Source organism: Odontesthes bonariensis, chromosome 3, assembly GCF_027942865.1.
Source record: "Odontesthes bonariensis isolate fOdoBon6 chromosome 3, fOdoBon6.hap1, whole genome shotgun sequence".
Lineage (NCBI taxonomy): Eukaryota > Metazoa > Chordata > Actinopteri > Atheriniformes > Atherinopsidae > Odontesthes > Odontesthes bonariensis.
This window is the reverse complement of record NC_134508.1, coordinates 32,881,033-32,897,384: the sequence shown is the minus strand read 5'-3', so window position 1 is coordinate 32,897,384 and position 16,352 is coordinate 32,881,033. Positions and strand designations below refer to the sequence as shown.

The 16,352-nt window shown below is 39.5% G+C and overlaps 1 protein-coding gene across 1 annotated transcript; it reads right to left on the bottom strand.

Moving 5' to 3' along the window:
- Window positions 1-227: 227 nt before the first annotated feature.
- nudt3b (nudix (nucleoside diphosphate linked moiety X)-type motif 3b) lies at window positions 228-9,173 on the bottom strand. Its single transcript, XM_075461614.1, has 5 exons — window positions 8,894-9,173; window positions 7,471-7,581; window positions 4,741-4,785; window positions 4,562-4,646; window positions 228-4,248 (listed from the first exon to the last, which is right to left on the bottom strand). The coding sequence occupies exons 1-5, from the start codon at window positions 8,990-8,992 to the stop codon at window positions 4,052-4,054; spliced, it is 537 nt and encodes a 178-aa protein (XP_075317729.1). The 5' UTR covers window positions 8,993-9,173; the 3' UTR covers window positions 228-4,051.
- Window positions 9,174-16,352: the final 7,179 nt, after the last annotated feature.

Here is a 16,352-nt window from a genome sequence, read left to right as displayed (position 1 = left end):
GATTTAATAAGAAATAAATATATGTTGTGTATTTGTAACTGTATGTTCATATTAATCCTTACAATTGATGGGAAGGTGTGGATTTAATCGCAGTTATCTTCAATGAAGCCGTGTAAAATCCTGTCTTCTCCAAAGCAATCCTTTCATCTAAACTCATGTATTACTCAGTTTGTTGAAGGAATAATCAACACACACTTTTTCAAATATGAAATCAAAGACGCCGGCCATAATGTGAAATACTGGTGTTTATTTGTTGGCACATTTATATTACAATCTTCAGTCTTCTCGCACTGGTTTTATTCCACAGTCCCGAATGACAAAAGAGGAGAAAAAAATATTCCAGTGACACATAAACCTTGGAGAACACATTTACATCAAATATGTAACTTCAGGGCTGAGGTCAACAGCTCGAAGTGCACACGTGTACGGTTTGAAATTCAATGGAAAGCATCTTAGGGGGTTGATCTAATCTTTATTTTTTGCAACTGTTCAGCTCCTTAAGGAAAAGTCCTCAGCTTCTGACTGATGCGCTTTTAATACTAATGCTATGGCCACAAGATGGGGCCAGGCGACTGACATGGCAAAACATAATTAAACCATCAACTTTGGTACTGAGAGTGATTTTATCCGAGGCTCCAGCTGTTTAAAGCACATCCTTCATCTTGCCTCAGTTAAGAAGCTTCTTTCACACTATATGGAGCCAATTTTGATGGCAGAGATTTCCAGGAAAAGGGGGGTACATCAGGTCGTGTCGTCTTTACTCCACATAAAAGCCAATGTGTAACTTGGAAACGTCGTCTTCAGCACTCAAAGCCTGAGCTGCTATTTACGACAGGAACTGCCTGAATTTTAGTAAGACATGTTCAGTACTCCTTAATGACCAAAGAGCTTCCTCTGGCTATAAGGGTGCTGCTTTAGCTCTATACAAGACATTAGTTTGTCAATTACAGCCGATTAAAGAACTGAAAAGAAGTCCAGTTGATGAACAAGTGGTTATTAATAATGAAAATCGCCGGCTGTTGTTTGTGGAAATCCTCCTCACATTCATTTTGACAGTACCTGCCACCCACATGAAACCAAACACGGGTTCATCCTATTGACAACTAACTGCACATTTACATGGAGACTAAAAGATCTAATCAACTTAATCTGGTTCCAGGTTGGGCATCATAAAGCAAGACTTTGGCCACCACACCTTTCAAAAGCACAGCAGTAAAACCATGTCAAAGTCTCAGGCAGGAGGAGACCTTTGACCCCCCCTTCAATCGTACGAGCACAAGTGAAACATCAGCATTGTCACTGTCAACATTAGGAGTCCATCTGAAGCTGTATTTACAGAGACAGAGGCGTCTCTGTCTCTGTAAAACACAGATGGGAGGAGTGACACTGGGGAAAAAGCCATCCTGCTCGTTTTACAGTTCCTTCAACTTGCTTTTAGTTCTCATCATTATTTCCTGAGAGGGGTTCATCATCTGTTCACCAATCACAAAACTGGAGTTTTCTGTTCATATCTATGGTCAAATGTGTTGAACCACTGCTCTGTTTAACTGGAAACTCTTGATTTAATTTTTTTTTTTACCAAAGATAAGAACGTTATCTGCGGCTACAGATTTGCTTCGGATACGAAACGAACCTCTTCGAGTACGTCAAATTCATTTTGTGTGCTAATTTCTAACCGTCACGAATACAAGGTGCTCTAAGTTTCTTATCTGGCAAAAGGTTAATGCTCAAGTTGAAGGTGGAAATAATCAGCGTATGGAAGGAGTTTCTTTGACATGAGCTCACAGAGACCCATCATACAGCTCCTCGACTTTCTGAAGGCGCTAAGCATCTTTTAGCTACTGGTTCTGGTCTTCCAGGGTGGAACCTGTAGCTCAGATTTTGGCTGAAGCGACCTGCCTAAGACAGACAAATCAAGCAAACAAGTGTTGAACGCAGTGAAAGGTTCAAAATTAGCCAGAGCCAGAGTTAAAGAGGTCAAATTATGCAGACTAATAATGAATTCATTTGGTAGACTCACACAGGTCCAAAAAGGTGCTTGTCTGAAACATCAGCTCTTCTAAAGCGGCAACAGAAACGAGCCTTACTTGAGGTTTCAATATGAACAGAAAAACAGTTAGTTTTTATGAGTGACAAACCCTCTGCAGGAGAATAAACTGGTTGAAAAGACTTTGAACTTGCTAATTTCTTAAAGTAGTGGTTTGGAAATTTATACAGTTACACATCACTTTACAATTGGACAAAAGATGAAAGGAAATAGAGGAATCCCTTACAGTTGCAAATCTGATTTGGCCTAAGAAAACAAACAAAGAAGAATTCTTTTGAACACTCTCAATAAAAAAAGGCTCTTTAATCTAACCCACAACCAGATTCCTTGTTCTTTGCCTCAGGTGTGCTGAAGTATGCTATCTGAAGAGAAAATTCTCAACAGCTCCAAAGCCAACAAAAGAAGTTAAATCAGTTTCCCAGCCTCGGCTGAAATGACACGTAGCACTCATTGATGTGTAAGAGGTGTTTTGTCATTTGTACGCTCCCCTTTGATCTATACAGAAATAAACAATTTACAATAAAAACCTCTTACATGCTATCTACAGCGCCTCCAGTTTCACAGTATTGAGCCAGCTGCCCCACGACACGTAAAGGCCAAGTGACGCAGCTCAGCTAAAGAGACTTTTGCCAGACGTTAGAGAGAGAGACAGACAGAGAGAGAGAGAGAGAGAGAGAGAGAGAGAGAGAGAGAAAGGAAGGAAAGGAAGGAAAGGAATAGTATCCAAAAGCATTTTACATGTTAAAAACAAGGTCTCAAACTGTACAAGGCTTGTTTGTTCTGCATCTTGCCAACGACAGCATTATAGATCCATTACTTTCAACATCAAGCAGGTGTTCCAAGTGTTTTTGGGGATGCAGATTAAATACTAAAGAAAGGGTTTAAAAGAAAAAAGACCGTAATGAAAAGCGCCCCGCTAAAGTCATCTGTGCTATGTTGTGAACACAATGTAAACAATTGCTTTTAACCAAACTGAATGTGAGGAGTAAAATATGGACATAGGTTTTAATAACTTAAGTGATATGTGGTGCATTTTGAAAGTCCATGATTCTTAATTCTACTACTTTTACCCTCTCAGTATGTGGAGGAAGACTTTGTAGTCACAAGAAAGCGTTTTAAAAAAGGAAACAAAAAGGGATAAAAAGGAGGTAAACACACCAAGGAGAAAGGTGGATCATTTTTACATCGTATGTTGACATTCGTTCACCCTCTATACAGTATACTGTATATGCTCTGTTTGAGAGTGGAACCTGTAGTGCTTGGCTAGCTTCCCAAATAAGAGAGAAACACTTGAAAGTCTACTGAAATTGGAAAAAAAATACTCAGGGCCATATCGTTCTGATTAAAAAGACATCAACAATTACAGCGAGGAGAAAAATGAAGAAAAGCTAAAGACCTTACCACAAGTCTGTTGCACAGTTTGCATCAGGTCACTCGAGTGAGCGAGACACAACGTAACAGTGCTCATGCAAGACACTTCCAACAATTCTGTTCATTCAGATACAGACAATATTTCCTATCCTTACATCAGGGGAGGGAGTCAACTAATGGGCACATTCATTCACAGAAGATAACCAAAATAATGGAGGAGACATTAAAAAGACCACCAAAAGCCTTCAGCTTAAGCACTAAGTATACACTTTTACATTACAACAGTAAAAAGTAGCTCTTGCATTCAATAAACACCACGCTAAGGTCGCGTAAAAGACTGGGATCGAGGGGAAACTTCATGCAGTTGTCAGTAAAAAGAAGAAGGAAAAAAAAAAAAAAAAAGGGTCAAAAATTACATTTACATTTACAAAGTGTTTCAGACTATTCACCCAACACTTGTCATCAAGTCTGTGCCACAGTTCTGGCACAAAGGAGTTGGCAAGGCAAAACATGTCATTGAGACAAAGAAAAAAAAAAAAAAAAGAAAAGAAAGGAGAGAAGAAAGAGAAGTGACACAAGTAAGAGCGCAAGTGGTGGCGAAAGCTCCTGGGGGTGTCAGAGTTATGGTTTTAGTTATCTGATACCCGAGACAGAGCTCTGATTGATGCTGTAGGTAGGGGAGAGATCCCCACCTATCGTGGTCACCAATGGTGTTCCGTTACTGGTCAGGCAACTCTCCTGGAGAGCCTCGAAGTAGGTGGCCTGCACAGGCTTGTGACACTGCAACACTTGTATGGCATCGTCTATTTTAAACCATTCCCTTTTTCTCCCTGTTGACAGAAGCAGAAACCATTGTAGAAACAGTTGACAGATGAGACTCAACACAAGGAAAAAAGCATTACTTCAAATACGTCTGGAGTGATTATCAGTGCTTTACGGAGAGCCGATGTGAAAATCACAAGGACAGGAACTAAGCTGTCACAGCTAATATACAAAAAAAATCCTTGAATTGTGATATCACTAAGGCTTGTGTGTGTGTGTGTGTGTGTGTCGGGGGAATAAAGGCCAAAGTCAAACATGTGACTGCTTGAAAGATTTGTCCAAATAATCCCCATTTTGACAAGTAAACAAGCAGTGCTTTACCAATGTTGACTGAGTCCTCCCAGTCCTCCAGCACCTCTGTTACAATAAGAACATACACGTAGGTTCTGTGTTTTCTCTCCTGGTTCTGTAGAAGAAAGTACATTTTTAACCCCCAATCACACTAATAAACAGTATGTTGACTTTTAAAGAAAGTCTACAGCAAACAGACAACATCTCACCTCAAAAATTCCAACTAAGCGACCTAAAGTCCCCTTCACACCGGCCTGTAACATAAATGGAAAGGGTTTTTTTAAAGTATTGCCCAATATACAGCCACAACATACAATTTGGGGCTGCTGTTATAAAATAAAGACACAAAGCAGTGATACAAAAACACTGAAGTACAATGTGTTGCAGTCTAATAGCCCAACAATAAGTACTTTTTCTTTGAACTTCAGAGTGTTTTGCTGAAATGGATCCTGAGGAGTGCTGATGTAATTTCTATGGTAATTTTGCAACTCTAGTACGTGTTTGTGCAGCAGTGGATTATATTACATCATAAGATTGTGTTTATCCTTTGCAAACTCACTTCATCTAATTCGTGGGTTGTTGTTGAGTCCTTCAAATAACAAGTGAAACAAAAACAAAGACTGCTGTCATGTCAAGATTGTCCAATTACCATCACTGCACGTGATGTTTAGTTTCACAAATAGTTACAATTTCAGTTTGTTGGAAATCATGTTTTGAACTGAAATGACTCTGAGAAGTATGTAAAAGGTAGTGGTTATTTTCATAATCTAACTTGCCAAAACTTGAAACATTTGTGTAAAATATGATTTAAAAAACGGTCTAAAATGACTTGCTTTGTCAGATCAGTCATCAAAACAAACACATCCTAACTTTTAATTCAGTTCAAATGGACACAATGGAGTCTCCTCTTTGTAGTTAGTTTTACTTTCAACAATCAAGAAATTGATAAAATAGTTAGAAGATCATTTTCTGGTGACTGACTGATCAACTGAGTGTTACAGTTCTGAATTATACGGGTGTGTAACACATAAAATAGCCTCGCTCATCTGTCGTTACTCGCAGGCTGTCACACTCCCAGCCCCCTTTACAAAATCCTTTAAGTGTCACTAAAGCTTGTGTAAAAAGGTCAAAAACAACAGGAGAACCCCTTCGCTGTCAGCTTTTGTTACTTCCTTCACAGTCCAAACACTAAACCCATGTAAATGTCACCTTTTTTCTTCAGAGACGACAACATGAACATTAACCAGTGCTCGATACCTTTGAGCGTCTAATACCAGAACTTGTATCCAGGATCTCAACTCCCAGGTGAATGGTTAGTCAGGTTTAAATAAAGTGCCAGGCCACTTGCTGACATCTTTGAAGCTTCTTCTTCAGTTTCCAGTTTCAGTCTATAAATAAATGTTGACTCCACACACTGCTCCGTGGACCGAGAGCTGCACTCCTCAAGCCTTCAGCTAGATCATATGGAAAAGAACAGGCCCACCACTAGAAACCACTAGTCATGCCAGGGGATTAAGTAATAGGCCAAAAGTCAACCTGTATGTTTTTATGACATGGAAAATGTTTCCCAGCTCAGGCATTTTGTGTAACTGAAGACTAATGGGCATCATCCTGGGAGAGGGTGGATGGCACTGAAGTTGAATTACAATTTATGCAATGCTGTCTTGTGTCTTCCTGCTGCAAGGTTGGGGTGTGTCACTGGCGCTGTGATAAGCTGCAGGAAGCAGGTAAATGGACAAGAAACATTTTTCTGGAACATCTGACCTGCTCCCGAGTCCTCAATGTTCTCTATGGCAAGCCTCCAAACCAATAAGCATAAGCAATTGCTCACTGCTCATATGGTAATCAGAATAAGCTGACCAGGATTAGTATATGTCCTGTTACACCACCGTCCAATAAGAGGCTTAGAAAGCCAGAGTATGTGGTGATGTATTGAGCACCACTCAAAGTCACCACAGAGTTTCTGACTGCAGCCTTTCAGCACTTTAACAAACCTCAGTAATGATGCAACATTGCTTTTGACTCTGTAGAAATGTGCTGGCAAGCCTCAGTGTCCTGCAGCCATCAAAGCTACCAAACAGCAGGAGCCAGGATAAGAGATGATATCAGCATCCATCAGTGCAATGGATGGCACACAGAGAAAAGGCTTTATATGGTCAAACGCCCACCAAGAGCTGACAGCTGGGTGAGATTTAGTGTCTTCAGCACCCTGGGTCCATTCCGGTCAAAACCTCTAAGAGATTAACAGCGGGCACAATGGAGGAACCACCTGATTTTAAAAAAAGCTTTAAATTTGTTTAATAATTGCTACCTATCCTCCCCCAAGACACAGCAACAAAAACACAATGTTTCATCCTCCAAGATGCTGCTGTCATAAAAATGGAACAGAAACAAAATAGTCAGAAAATGATTAACATTGAAAGTCAATTGTTCCTCATTTGGCGCATTTGTGGGACTTGTTAGTGCTGTAGTTTGAACCGCTGGTCTGCCATTGTTCAATCTTGGTCTGTGACCTTTTTGACACTTTAACACTGCCTTGAAACATGATGCTATGATACAGATTACACGTTGCTAGGCTCTCCATGCAAACATGATGACTGCATTGACAAAATGGATTTTGAGAGCAAGGTATTAGTCCCAGTGTTAAATACAGACACATTTAATGGAAATGTAATACAATACTCCTCTGAGTCCACACTTGCACTAATTTGCCACACTGCAAATGGAAATCCATTCTCAGAACAATATTCCTGGCTTCCGACTACGTGAAGAAGGGCACGTTTTACATCTGTGTCAGAGATGATGACTTTAAGTTTACCTACATAATCAGCATGGCGATCGCTTATGAAACCATTTGCTGGAGGGCAAATAAGAAAGTGGCTTTAGAAAAAAACATGACAATAACAGTACAAAAAATGAAACACTGTTACAGAACCAACCTCTTCACAAACTTCTCGAGCTGCAGCCACATTGGGCTCCTCCTCAGGCTCCATGCCCCCTCCAGGAACTATCCACTTGTCAGGGTGTCGACTGCTGCTCACTAGCAGCACCTGCAATACATCCCAAACAAGACTAACTAGTCATTACAACCAAACTTTAATGTTGTTTATTAGTCGCCTTAAAGTTATACAAGATGTACATCTTGCATGGCAAATTGTATAAACCTGTCATCTATACCACAGATATGTCAGCACTCCCAGGTCATCCAGCTGGATACTGTGTGAATCTGATTAGGTTTAATCACTTCATGTAAGACAGGAACTCTCAGTCCCCCCCACCCCCACCCCCCACCCCCCACCATTAGCTGCAAGTCTACATTCAAGTATCTAGAATTCTGGGTGTTAACAATCAGTTGTGCAACAGCCGAAATGCAGATTAGGTAAACTATAGTCCCTGAAAAAAGTTTCTATCTGTGTGTTGGTGATCCTGATGAACCCTTGTTGTTAACCACCTGGCCTCTACTTTGACAAGGATGAGGAACTGATTTAGTCTAATTTTGTCTGCTCCCCTGGTAGAATATTTATTTTACAAAGACACCTTTGTGCTTGCTGTTGACTGTAAAATCACTTTCCCAAATCGCCTCACCCACCGCTGGCTAGTTTGAGTGTGCTTTTCATTTGGGACAACTCAAAGATAGCATAAATGACAGCTATGTTGACATGCGACGTGATGAAATGGGCACACATTAGGCTGACACCTCACATCTAAACAAGTACATGCAATCTAATAGGCATAAAAGTTTACATGACCACGGGCTTATCACTACCAGGGCTGTCTTTCGGTTTAAGCTACCACAGCTAATACCTTCATGAAAGTCCAGTATTCGGCTAATACCAGTTGCATTAATGCTAGCAGTAGGCTTTACCTAGCACGTCAATTTATCTGTAATAAGAGGGAACAAATCTGTCAGACTTTCAATTTATCTACAAAGATGTTATTTCTGTCCAGCTGGTGGCTTACAAAGATAAAGTCACCACTAATCAGAGCTAGTACTGTGGGCTGTGGTCGCTGGCCGACAGCCGGCTGCCCTGAGCAACGCGGCTAGTTAGCAAGCTAACTCTACAGCATTAGCACGCAGCTACCAGGTAGCGCTGGGCATAAAAACCCGGGGCTACCATCTGCACCGTTAAGTAAAGTGCCTTACATAACACTTGGATAAGTACGAGTGAAAAACTACCGTTAATGAATTGTCTCATGAGACGACTTAGAAATATGGAACACGAGTGAGTAATCGTTTCCAACTGCCATAAAATCACGATTGTGCTCACAGATATATCGATTTACATACAGTTAAAACACTAAAAGCACCTACGGCTGCTAACGTTAGCTTGGCCCTCCAGACAACAACATCACCGAGCTCACCTCCTCCTCAGACTCGCTCCTGAAGCACAGACAGGCGGCCCGCTTCTTGTAACCATCCCCGTCGTACGTCCGGGTTTGGTTGGACTTGAGCTTCATCATTTTGGGGGCGCAAAAGTTCAAAAGTACAGCTAAGTTTATCACTTGTAAAGATGATGGTTAAAGACGCAAAGTCCTCCTCCGGGGAACCTCGGCGTTTTACTTAAAAGAAATAACTTCTTCTTCGCTTCATTTTCACAAACCTAGGCACATCTACGGCACGGTCGCCATTACAAGGAGCCGTTACGACCACAACGTAGTGTAACCTTTAATAGCTCGGCGAGCGTAAGGATTTTGCTTATTAAGAGTTGAAGAATTGGAGCAGCGGAGACTGAGGGGGAAATGCAACACCACGCTCTGACTGGAGTGAGCCGGTGAGGGAAACCGCCGGTTTTGTCTCCAGCTAGTTTGATAAGGCCACTTGTTTAAGGCAGATACAAGTTAGTTCTTTGTTTATTATCTGCAAATTTCAAACTAAACGTTATCAAAGTAAAGTGCTGTGCAGATTACAAAAAGGCACAGCAAGTTAATTCACAAGTTTCAGCACTGCAGGTAATGGACAGCGCCAGTTTGGTCCTCAAAACTGACTAAATTAAGAAAATATGGTATACGTTATGGTATACATATTATTTTACATATATACAACAGCAGCATGAAATCAAGTCATCTTTTTAGGATTTTTTCAAAAATAAATACGTTCTCAAATAAGTCATAATTTGATGACTTTCTATATAAACCTCCAATGTAGATATCTTTGAATTTTAAGAATGGGGAAGGAAATAAAACATTTTCACAGTTTTCCATTGTGCCTTTGATGTGCAGACAAAACAAAAGATCAAAATGGTAAAGAACTTTTCACAAGATAACAGCGGACTTCTAAAACCCAAAAAGTAAACCACAAGCATTTTTGAAAACGGAACAACAGATGACAACCTTTCAAAAAGCACAACAAAACAGAGAGCAGTATATTGCACAATAGCAATCCTGACAGCAGTGTGATTGCAGAGGATTTTCACAGAGTCTCATTCTCAAGAAGGACCTGTTTCAAACATACGATTATATAGGACATAAACACTAGATTAATCAACTGTAAACACAACAGCTGCTGGTCTTTCATAAAGAGGCAAAACTATTCTCAAAATCACTGCTATTAATTCTCTGTCACTCAGCCTGATTGATAACATTGGCTTAAGATAACAGTCACCACTTCTGATGACGAGGTTGGTACTTTTCATTGAATCAGCTAATGTTGGTTTTCATCCATGAGAATGTATCAGTCTTTAAACTGACACTAAATAAGCAATTTTGAATTGAATTGAACTGATGCATTTAGAATAAGACAAATGCTCACAAACAGTTGTCCTAATGAGATGATGGCAGCATGCATGCACACAGTAGCAGCAGGGAATCAAATAGTGTGTGCACAAAGATGATTGCCTATGTGTGCAGGATGAGGACCGCACAGAAGAAAATTCTTAATCTTTGTCTTTTTCCACAATGAAAGGGCATAAAGCTTGACTTCATTATGTGTACTTGTTCCATTCAGAGAAATATGTTTATCCTGACATACCAAAGCTTTACAAATCATACATTACACATGTCTTCATTCATAGATCCGCATAGAAAATGCTACGATTATGCCATTTTAGGTCATATTTTTGACTACTCAGAGTAGATTTACTTTCATCTAAAACAGACACTGCCAAAAACATATAGATTTTCCCCTTTTTTTTACATTCACTTTAATTTTGTCTGGAACATGACCATGTGTTCTGAAAACAGTACAGGTTAGGTTGAACATACTTAAAAGCGACTGAAAACATATTATGAAGGAGGAAAAAACTAAACTCACAAATGTGGATGCTTTTTTAGGTCAGGTGAATGGTATGTTCGCATAGTCCAAATTCATATCCAGAGCTGACTAACTGTTCGTGGCTCAGAAGCAGCCATAAAAGACTAAGTTGTAGTCTCGTCTTAAAAACAAAGATTTTTCTTTGTCAGACACCCACACAAAATTAAAACATAATTCTTTAAAAGTGACAGCTATCATACAAAGCAACCAACGTGAAAAATAATGATGATTTTGTACATGAACCAGTTATTTCTGTCTGTTTAAATCATTGTTCGAATGCTTTGCCTAATTTTATTTCTTCTTTCTTTATTCCATCTGAATATCCTGTTTCTCTTTCTTGTAAAGTCAAACTGCCTTTATTGCAGCAACAATCCAATTTCCCAACAGGGATCAATACTGTTTCCTCTTTTCTTATTTACTTATGTTCTATTCCAGTCTCTCCCCACAAGTGTTGACATTTGAAGGAGATCTTACCTTCTTATCACACTTTCTCAGGTGGCTCTCTCTGAAAATCTGCTTTTCAAAATGAAAAACACTTATAGTGTTATAGTGTGATTCACACCACAGACATAAATTAATGATGGTTCTACATGTGACATGTTGTTAAAGCAGCACCGCACTAAATCAGAAAAAGTTGGAGCAGTATGGAAAATGCAAATGAAAAATCCTTTCATGGATACTTATTTTGTACCTAAAAGACCCCTGTTCCATCTCTTTTTGGAATATCCTGTAGGCCTGAATTGCAAAAGTAACAAATCGAATAAGAAATTGACAACGCAAAACATTAGATATCTTGGGTTTATACTGTTTGCAATTACACAAAATTCTCAGTAAATATAAAGATTGTGTTTTTTACCCTTCCAACCGCTTTTGATTTTGGGATGAATTCAAATTAGGAAAATATTTCAGGCTTTTCCCTTTTTCCCCCCAGTTTTTATTTCAAATGCATATTACTGTTGTTTTTTTTGTAAATATGTAACATTTGTTCCAGAAACACGGAAAAGCTCTAAAGTAGAAAAACAGTTGTAGCAGATCACTGGGATGAAGGTCAACCTAGAAGCGGACTTCTTCAATCACACTGAGCCACAGTAGGTAGCTGTTATTTGCTCCTCCTTGTATTATATTTTAAACTTATCCTCGGCCGTGGCTCAGTGGTTAGAGTCGGTCGTCCAATAACTGGAAGGTTGGCGGTTTGATTCCCACTCTTGCCACTCAAAAAAGATTGGTGGAACGGATAGCTGGAGGGATATCAGTCCACCTCCTTGTCACGGCTGAGGTGGCACCATACCCCCATGCTCCCCGGGCGCTGAATGGCTGCCCACTCCAGGTTGGCATCTGTCTCTGAGTGTGTGACCCTGTGCATGTCAACAGGTGCCAACCTGGATGGGTTAAAAGCAGAGGACAAATTTCGTGTGTATGCATGACCAATAAATCGGATCTTAATAAGTCTAAGGCTATTCTTTTCAACTACCACCTTAAAAAAGATCAATCTTTCACTTAGTCAGTAACAGTTCCTCAACAGTGGAGCCCAAATCAATAGCCTTGAATTTTATTGATTAAAAAACAAACAAACAAATAAGCTTGGAATTATGATCATTATTACTAAGGCAAAGTTTGATTTCACAAATTCCAGCATGAGTTGACATTTTCACTTTGGGCTCATGAAATCTGTAAGTTCAGCCATTTTCACGAGTAAACACCAGAGAATGTTTGAAGAATTACCTCAGATCGGCTTTTGCAGTTTCCTGCTTACACATGCACTTCACAGAAGGAGATTCACTGTGTTGAGACACATTATTGAAAAGAGTAATACTCCTGAGAGATGGCAGGTTGGAGTACACAGGAGTAAAGACAGGATGCAAAAAAATATGCAGTCCGACGTTGGTGTTTAGTTCATGGCAGAGGTTTTTGAAGTGGGAGGGTTCAGACAGATTCAAGGGAGGCTACGTGAATGGAAGTGAAGAAATATTAGTTCTTGAATTAGTCATCCAAGGACATCACATAAGATAGCCGAAATGTGTGATATTTGGCTGAACTGACAGCTCAGATAAATTTTTTGATGAATGCTGCAGCTTTTCACAAAGACACACAGAGCAGCCAGAGTCAAAACAACCACAAAGACAGGGAAGATTACCACAATGAAACCCAAAATGGCAATAAAGACTAAAGAAATAACTCTAATCAGCCACACAAATTCATAAGGGGACTGTAAAGAGTCAAAACAACCAAAAAACATTCCATAGCAAACAAAAGTCTTGAAACTTTCAGGTGTGGGTTGAGGGTGAAGGGAGGACACGGACTTCAAAAGTAACGGGTGGTTTATTTTCCAAAAACAAAGTAACAACAAAAGGCGCGGCTAAGCCGGATTCAAAAAACCTAACTGTGACCAAAAAAAAAAAAAAAAAAAAAAAAAAAGGAACTAAACATGGCATGGATAAATACTTAACTTGCAAAAAACCGTGGGACACGGGGACACGGGGACACGGGGACACGGGGGACACGGGGGACACGGGGGACACGGGGGACACGGGGGACACGAGGCAGGCAGGCAGGCCTCATGGTAAGGATAAGAATCTCACAAGGAACAAAAAGGACTGAGAACTTAAATAGGGAGTGAGCGTGATTGGGACAAGGTGCAGCTGAGGGGAATAAACAGGTGCAGTGAGTGAACTAATTAACAGGGTGCAGGGAAAACTAAGACATGAACCGAAAACTAAACATGGACTCAAACTCAAAAACGTGACCTAAAACATGAAACTAAAAACAAGACTCCATGGATGTGACAGAAACATCCATCATGAAATGTAAAACAACCACTAAAACTCTAAATGGCAATAAAGAGACTTAAAATGACAACATGCAGAGTTACTAAAGAGCAAACAAAGAGACTAAAAAGACCACAAAGGCAGAAAGAAAAAAAACACAATAGCTGCTTTCATGGATAAGAAATGTATGAATGCCTTCAGACAGTCTTATTTTTCAACCATTTAGTGTATTATCAACATAAGTCAAACAGCAGTATTTGGGCTTGCTTACTTGTTGAGTGTCTATGCGATCAAATTGAATAAGCATGAGCATCACAAAAGCAAAAGGCAATTTAGCTTAACTGTTCTATAAATGGTTATCTGTAACTCAACAGAATTTATCAGAACAATAAGTAGAAACAACAAATCCTGCTTCCATTTTAGTCATAGACAACACTGGTTAGCCTCTTCACTGCATGTGCCATGATGAAATATCCCAGAATATGGCCTGAGCTGTGTTTATTCACAGCAAATACAACCAAAAAGTGCACAAGGGGCTCGTTGGTGGAAGAGGTGAACACATCACTGAAAAAGTCTCAAGAAATATTAAAATTACAAGCCCTCTGAAAGCAAGTTTATTGCACATCATGTTATTGTATCCACCTCCACTATGTTGAATGATTATTTTTACTTGAATACACCACAATCTGTGGGGAAGAGAATGTGTAATTACATGTATTTCCCCAGGCCAGTGGAAAGAGCTAAATGTGCAACATTAACATGCAAAAGCAGTTCAAATAACAAAATACATTTTTTTTTTTTTTTTTTTTAAGTAAGGGCCTGGTCAAGGCATTATCAGATGTAGGAAGAAAAAACATTTTTGAACACATTCAGCACCACGGCCGTATGCTGGGAGATGATGATTCAGGACTTCAAACAGCATAGGACATGTTGCAAAACCTTGTTTCTGTGCAAAAAATATATATTGTGCATCCTCGGCCTCCCTTTTACAGTCAGCACAATAATGTGACAAAATATATTTGATTTCTGCAGCTGCAAGTAATCGTTATCTTTATCATTTTTTCAGTATTTGAGTTGCGCTCTCGACTGATTATCTGGTTGGTCAATAAAATGATGTGTAATGATGAAACATGCCCATTGTGAGTGTACAGTGACAAAATTGCTTGTTTTATGTGACATGTTCAACACCAAAAGATTTAAAACCAGGGTAAATAGAGCAACTCCTCCCACATGAACACACTGTGGGTGGGATTTGATTGCTTGACTATAAAAACAGTTGCAGATCAAGATTCTTTTAATCAAATATTCATTTTCTCTAAATGCTTATAGAAAAGAGATTGTGGACATCATATCAAAAGATATATATATATATTTTTTAAAGCCCTTCAGACATAGATTTAATTCAACCCAATGAAAGACAAACCTAGTGAATGTTAGTGTAGACATTTATGTTTTAATCCAGCGACTCATGCTGCAAAGAAAAATCAAAACTTATTGTGTGAAGGTCAGAAATGTTTTCAGTGAAAAAAAATGAATCTCCTCTTCTTTTCACCCCTGTCTGCCTCTTTGCTTTCAGGCGAACGAGACCGGGCCTTACACAATTAAATGTATATGTGCTGGGTCACTCAGGAGGCTGCACTTTTACTATCTGCTGTTGCTACGGCAACCCATTCTCTTTGCACTCTCTGGTGTGCCATTCACGCACAGCTGCAGAGATTACAGTGCCTGCCTTGTCCAAAAGAGGGCGCTCACTTCTGTCAGCGAATACACTTCAGTAGAGGCCAGGTTTTGACCAGACTCAGCTGTAAGATTTATATAGATCTTTTATTAAGTCTTTGATAGTTTAATTATCATTGGTCATAAGGCAGCCCACCATTCTATTTAGACACTGTTTCCACCCTCTACAAATTAATCCTCTTTTGTTGTGCTACCTGAGATTTTTTATGTCTTGTTCCAGTCCAAATTCTTAATGGCATCTTCCCTATTCAAACTTAGGCTCTTAACTGTTGCATGTTGTTAGAGACTGCATTATTGCACTTGGCTCAATACGAAAAAATTTTATTTGAAGAAAAGTCAGGGGACATGAGTCATGCATGGAGAAATTTTTGATTTCAGTGGAGCCACTTTGTGTAAGACTTGTGAAGCTCAATAGACAGTGATTGGCAGAGAAGCAAATGATAAGACCGATGATATTCAGATGAAACCCATAAAGATAATCAAAACAGAGGAGAACTGAGGGGAGCCAAGGAGCTTTATTCTATTAAATACAGTTTAGACTTAGGATGAATCCGCTGAGAATCTGCACTTTGCTCCGGTGGGATTCAATGGTTGTTTAACGGTACATTCAGCTAGATTAAAAAACGCTCACAACGAATACTCTCTGACATTTCAACAGGTGATGAATGAATATGAATTACTACCCATGAGATGAGATCTAAATTATTCAAACTGGATGATAGTTTGTTTTTAACAGAAACCTGGCAAATCAGAGGTATACTTTTACTTAGTCTGAAATGAATATGGGTCCCTCTGAGGATTTTTGTTTTCTGCCAGTGCACATGAAATTTGTTGAGGAGAAAAAAAAATATTAACCCTTCCTTTTGCAGATCATTTACGAGAGAAGTGCATACTGGACTGAGACTCAGTGGCTGACAACTGGTTAGTCCCTTAAGAGTAAAAATGATGTGGATTTTGTCAGATATTTCTGATCTGATGTTGCTTATAATGATGTAAACATGTAACATTTAAATGAGATTTCACTAAACTGACACAACATGCTCTGAGGGCAGTTGTAGCTCAGGAGGAA

What these genes read in the sequence shown, in the direction of transcription:
- nudt3b (XM_075461614.1), bottom strand. Translation starts at nt 8,992, where the DNA reads ATGATGAAGCTCAAGTCCAACCAAACCCGGACGTACGACGGGGATGGT. An exon ending in GGAGCGAGTCTGAGGAGGAG is followed by an intron (nt 7,582 to 8,893) that starts GTGAGCTCGGTG and finishes GATGTATTGCAG; the next exon opens with GTGCTGCTAGTGAGCAGCAG. An exon ending in CTCGAGAAGTTTGTGAAGAG is followed by an intron (nt 4,786 to 7,470) that starts GTTGGTTCTGTA and finishes TTTATGTTACAG; the next exon opens with GCCGGTGTGAAGGGGACTTT.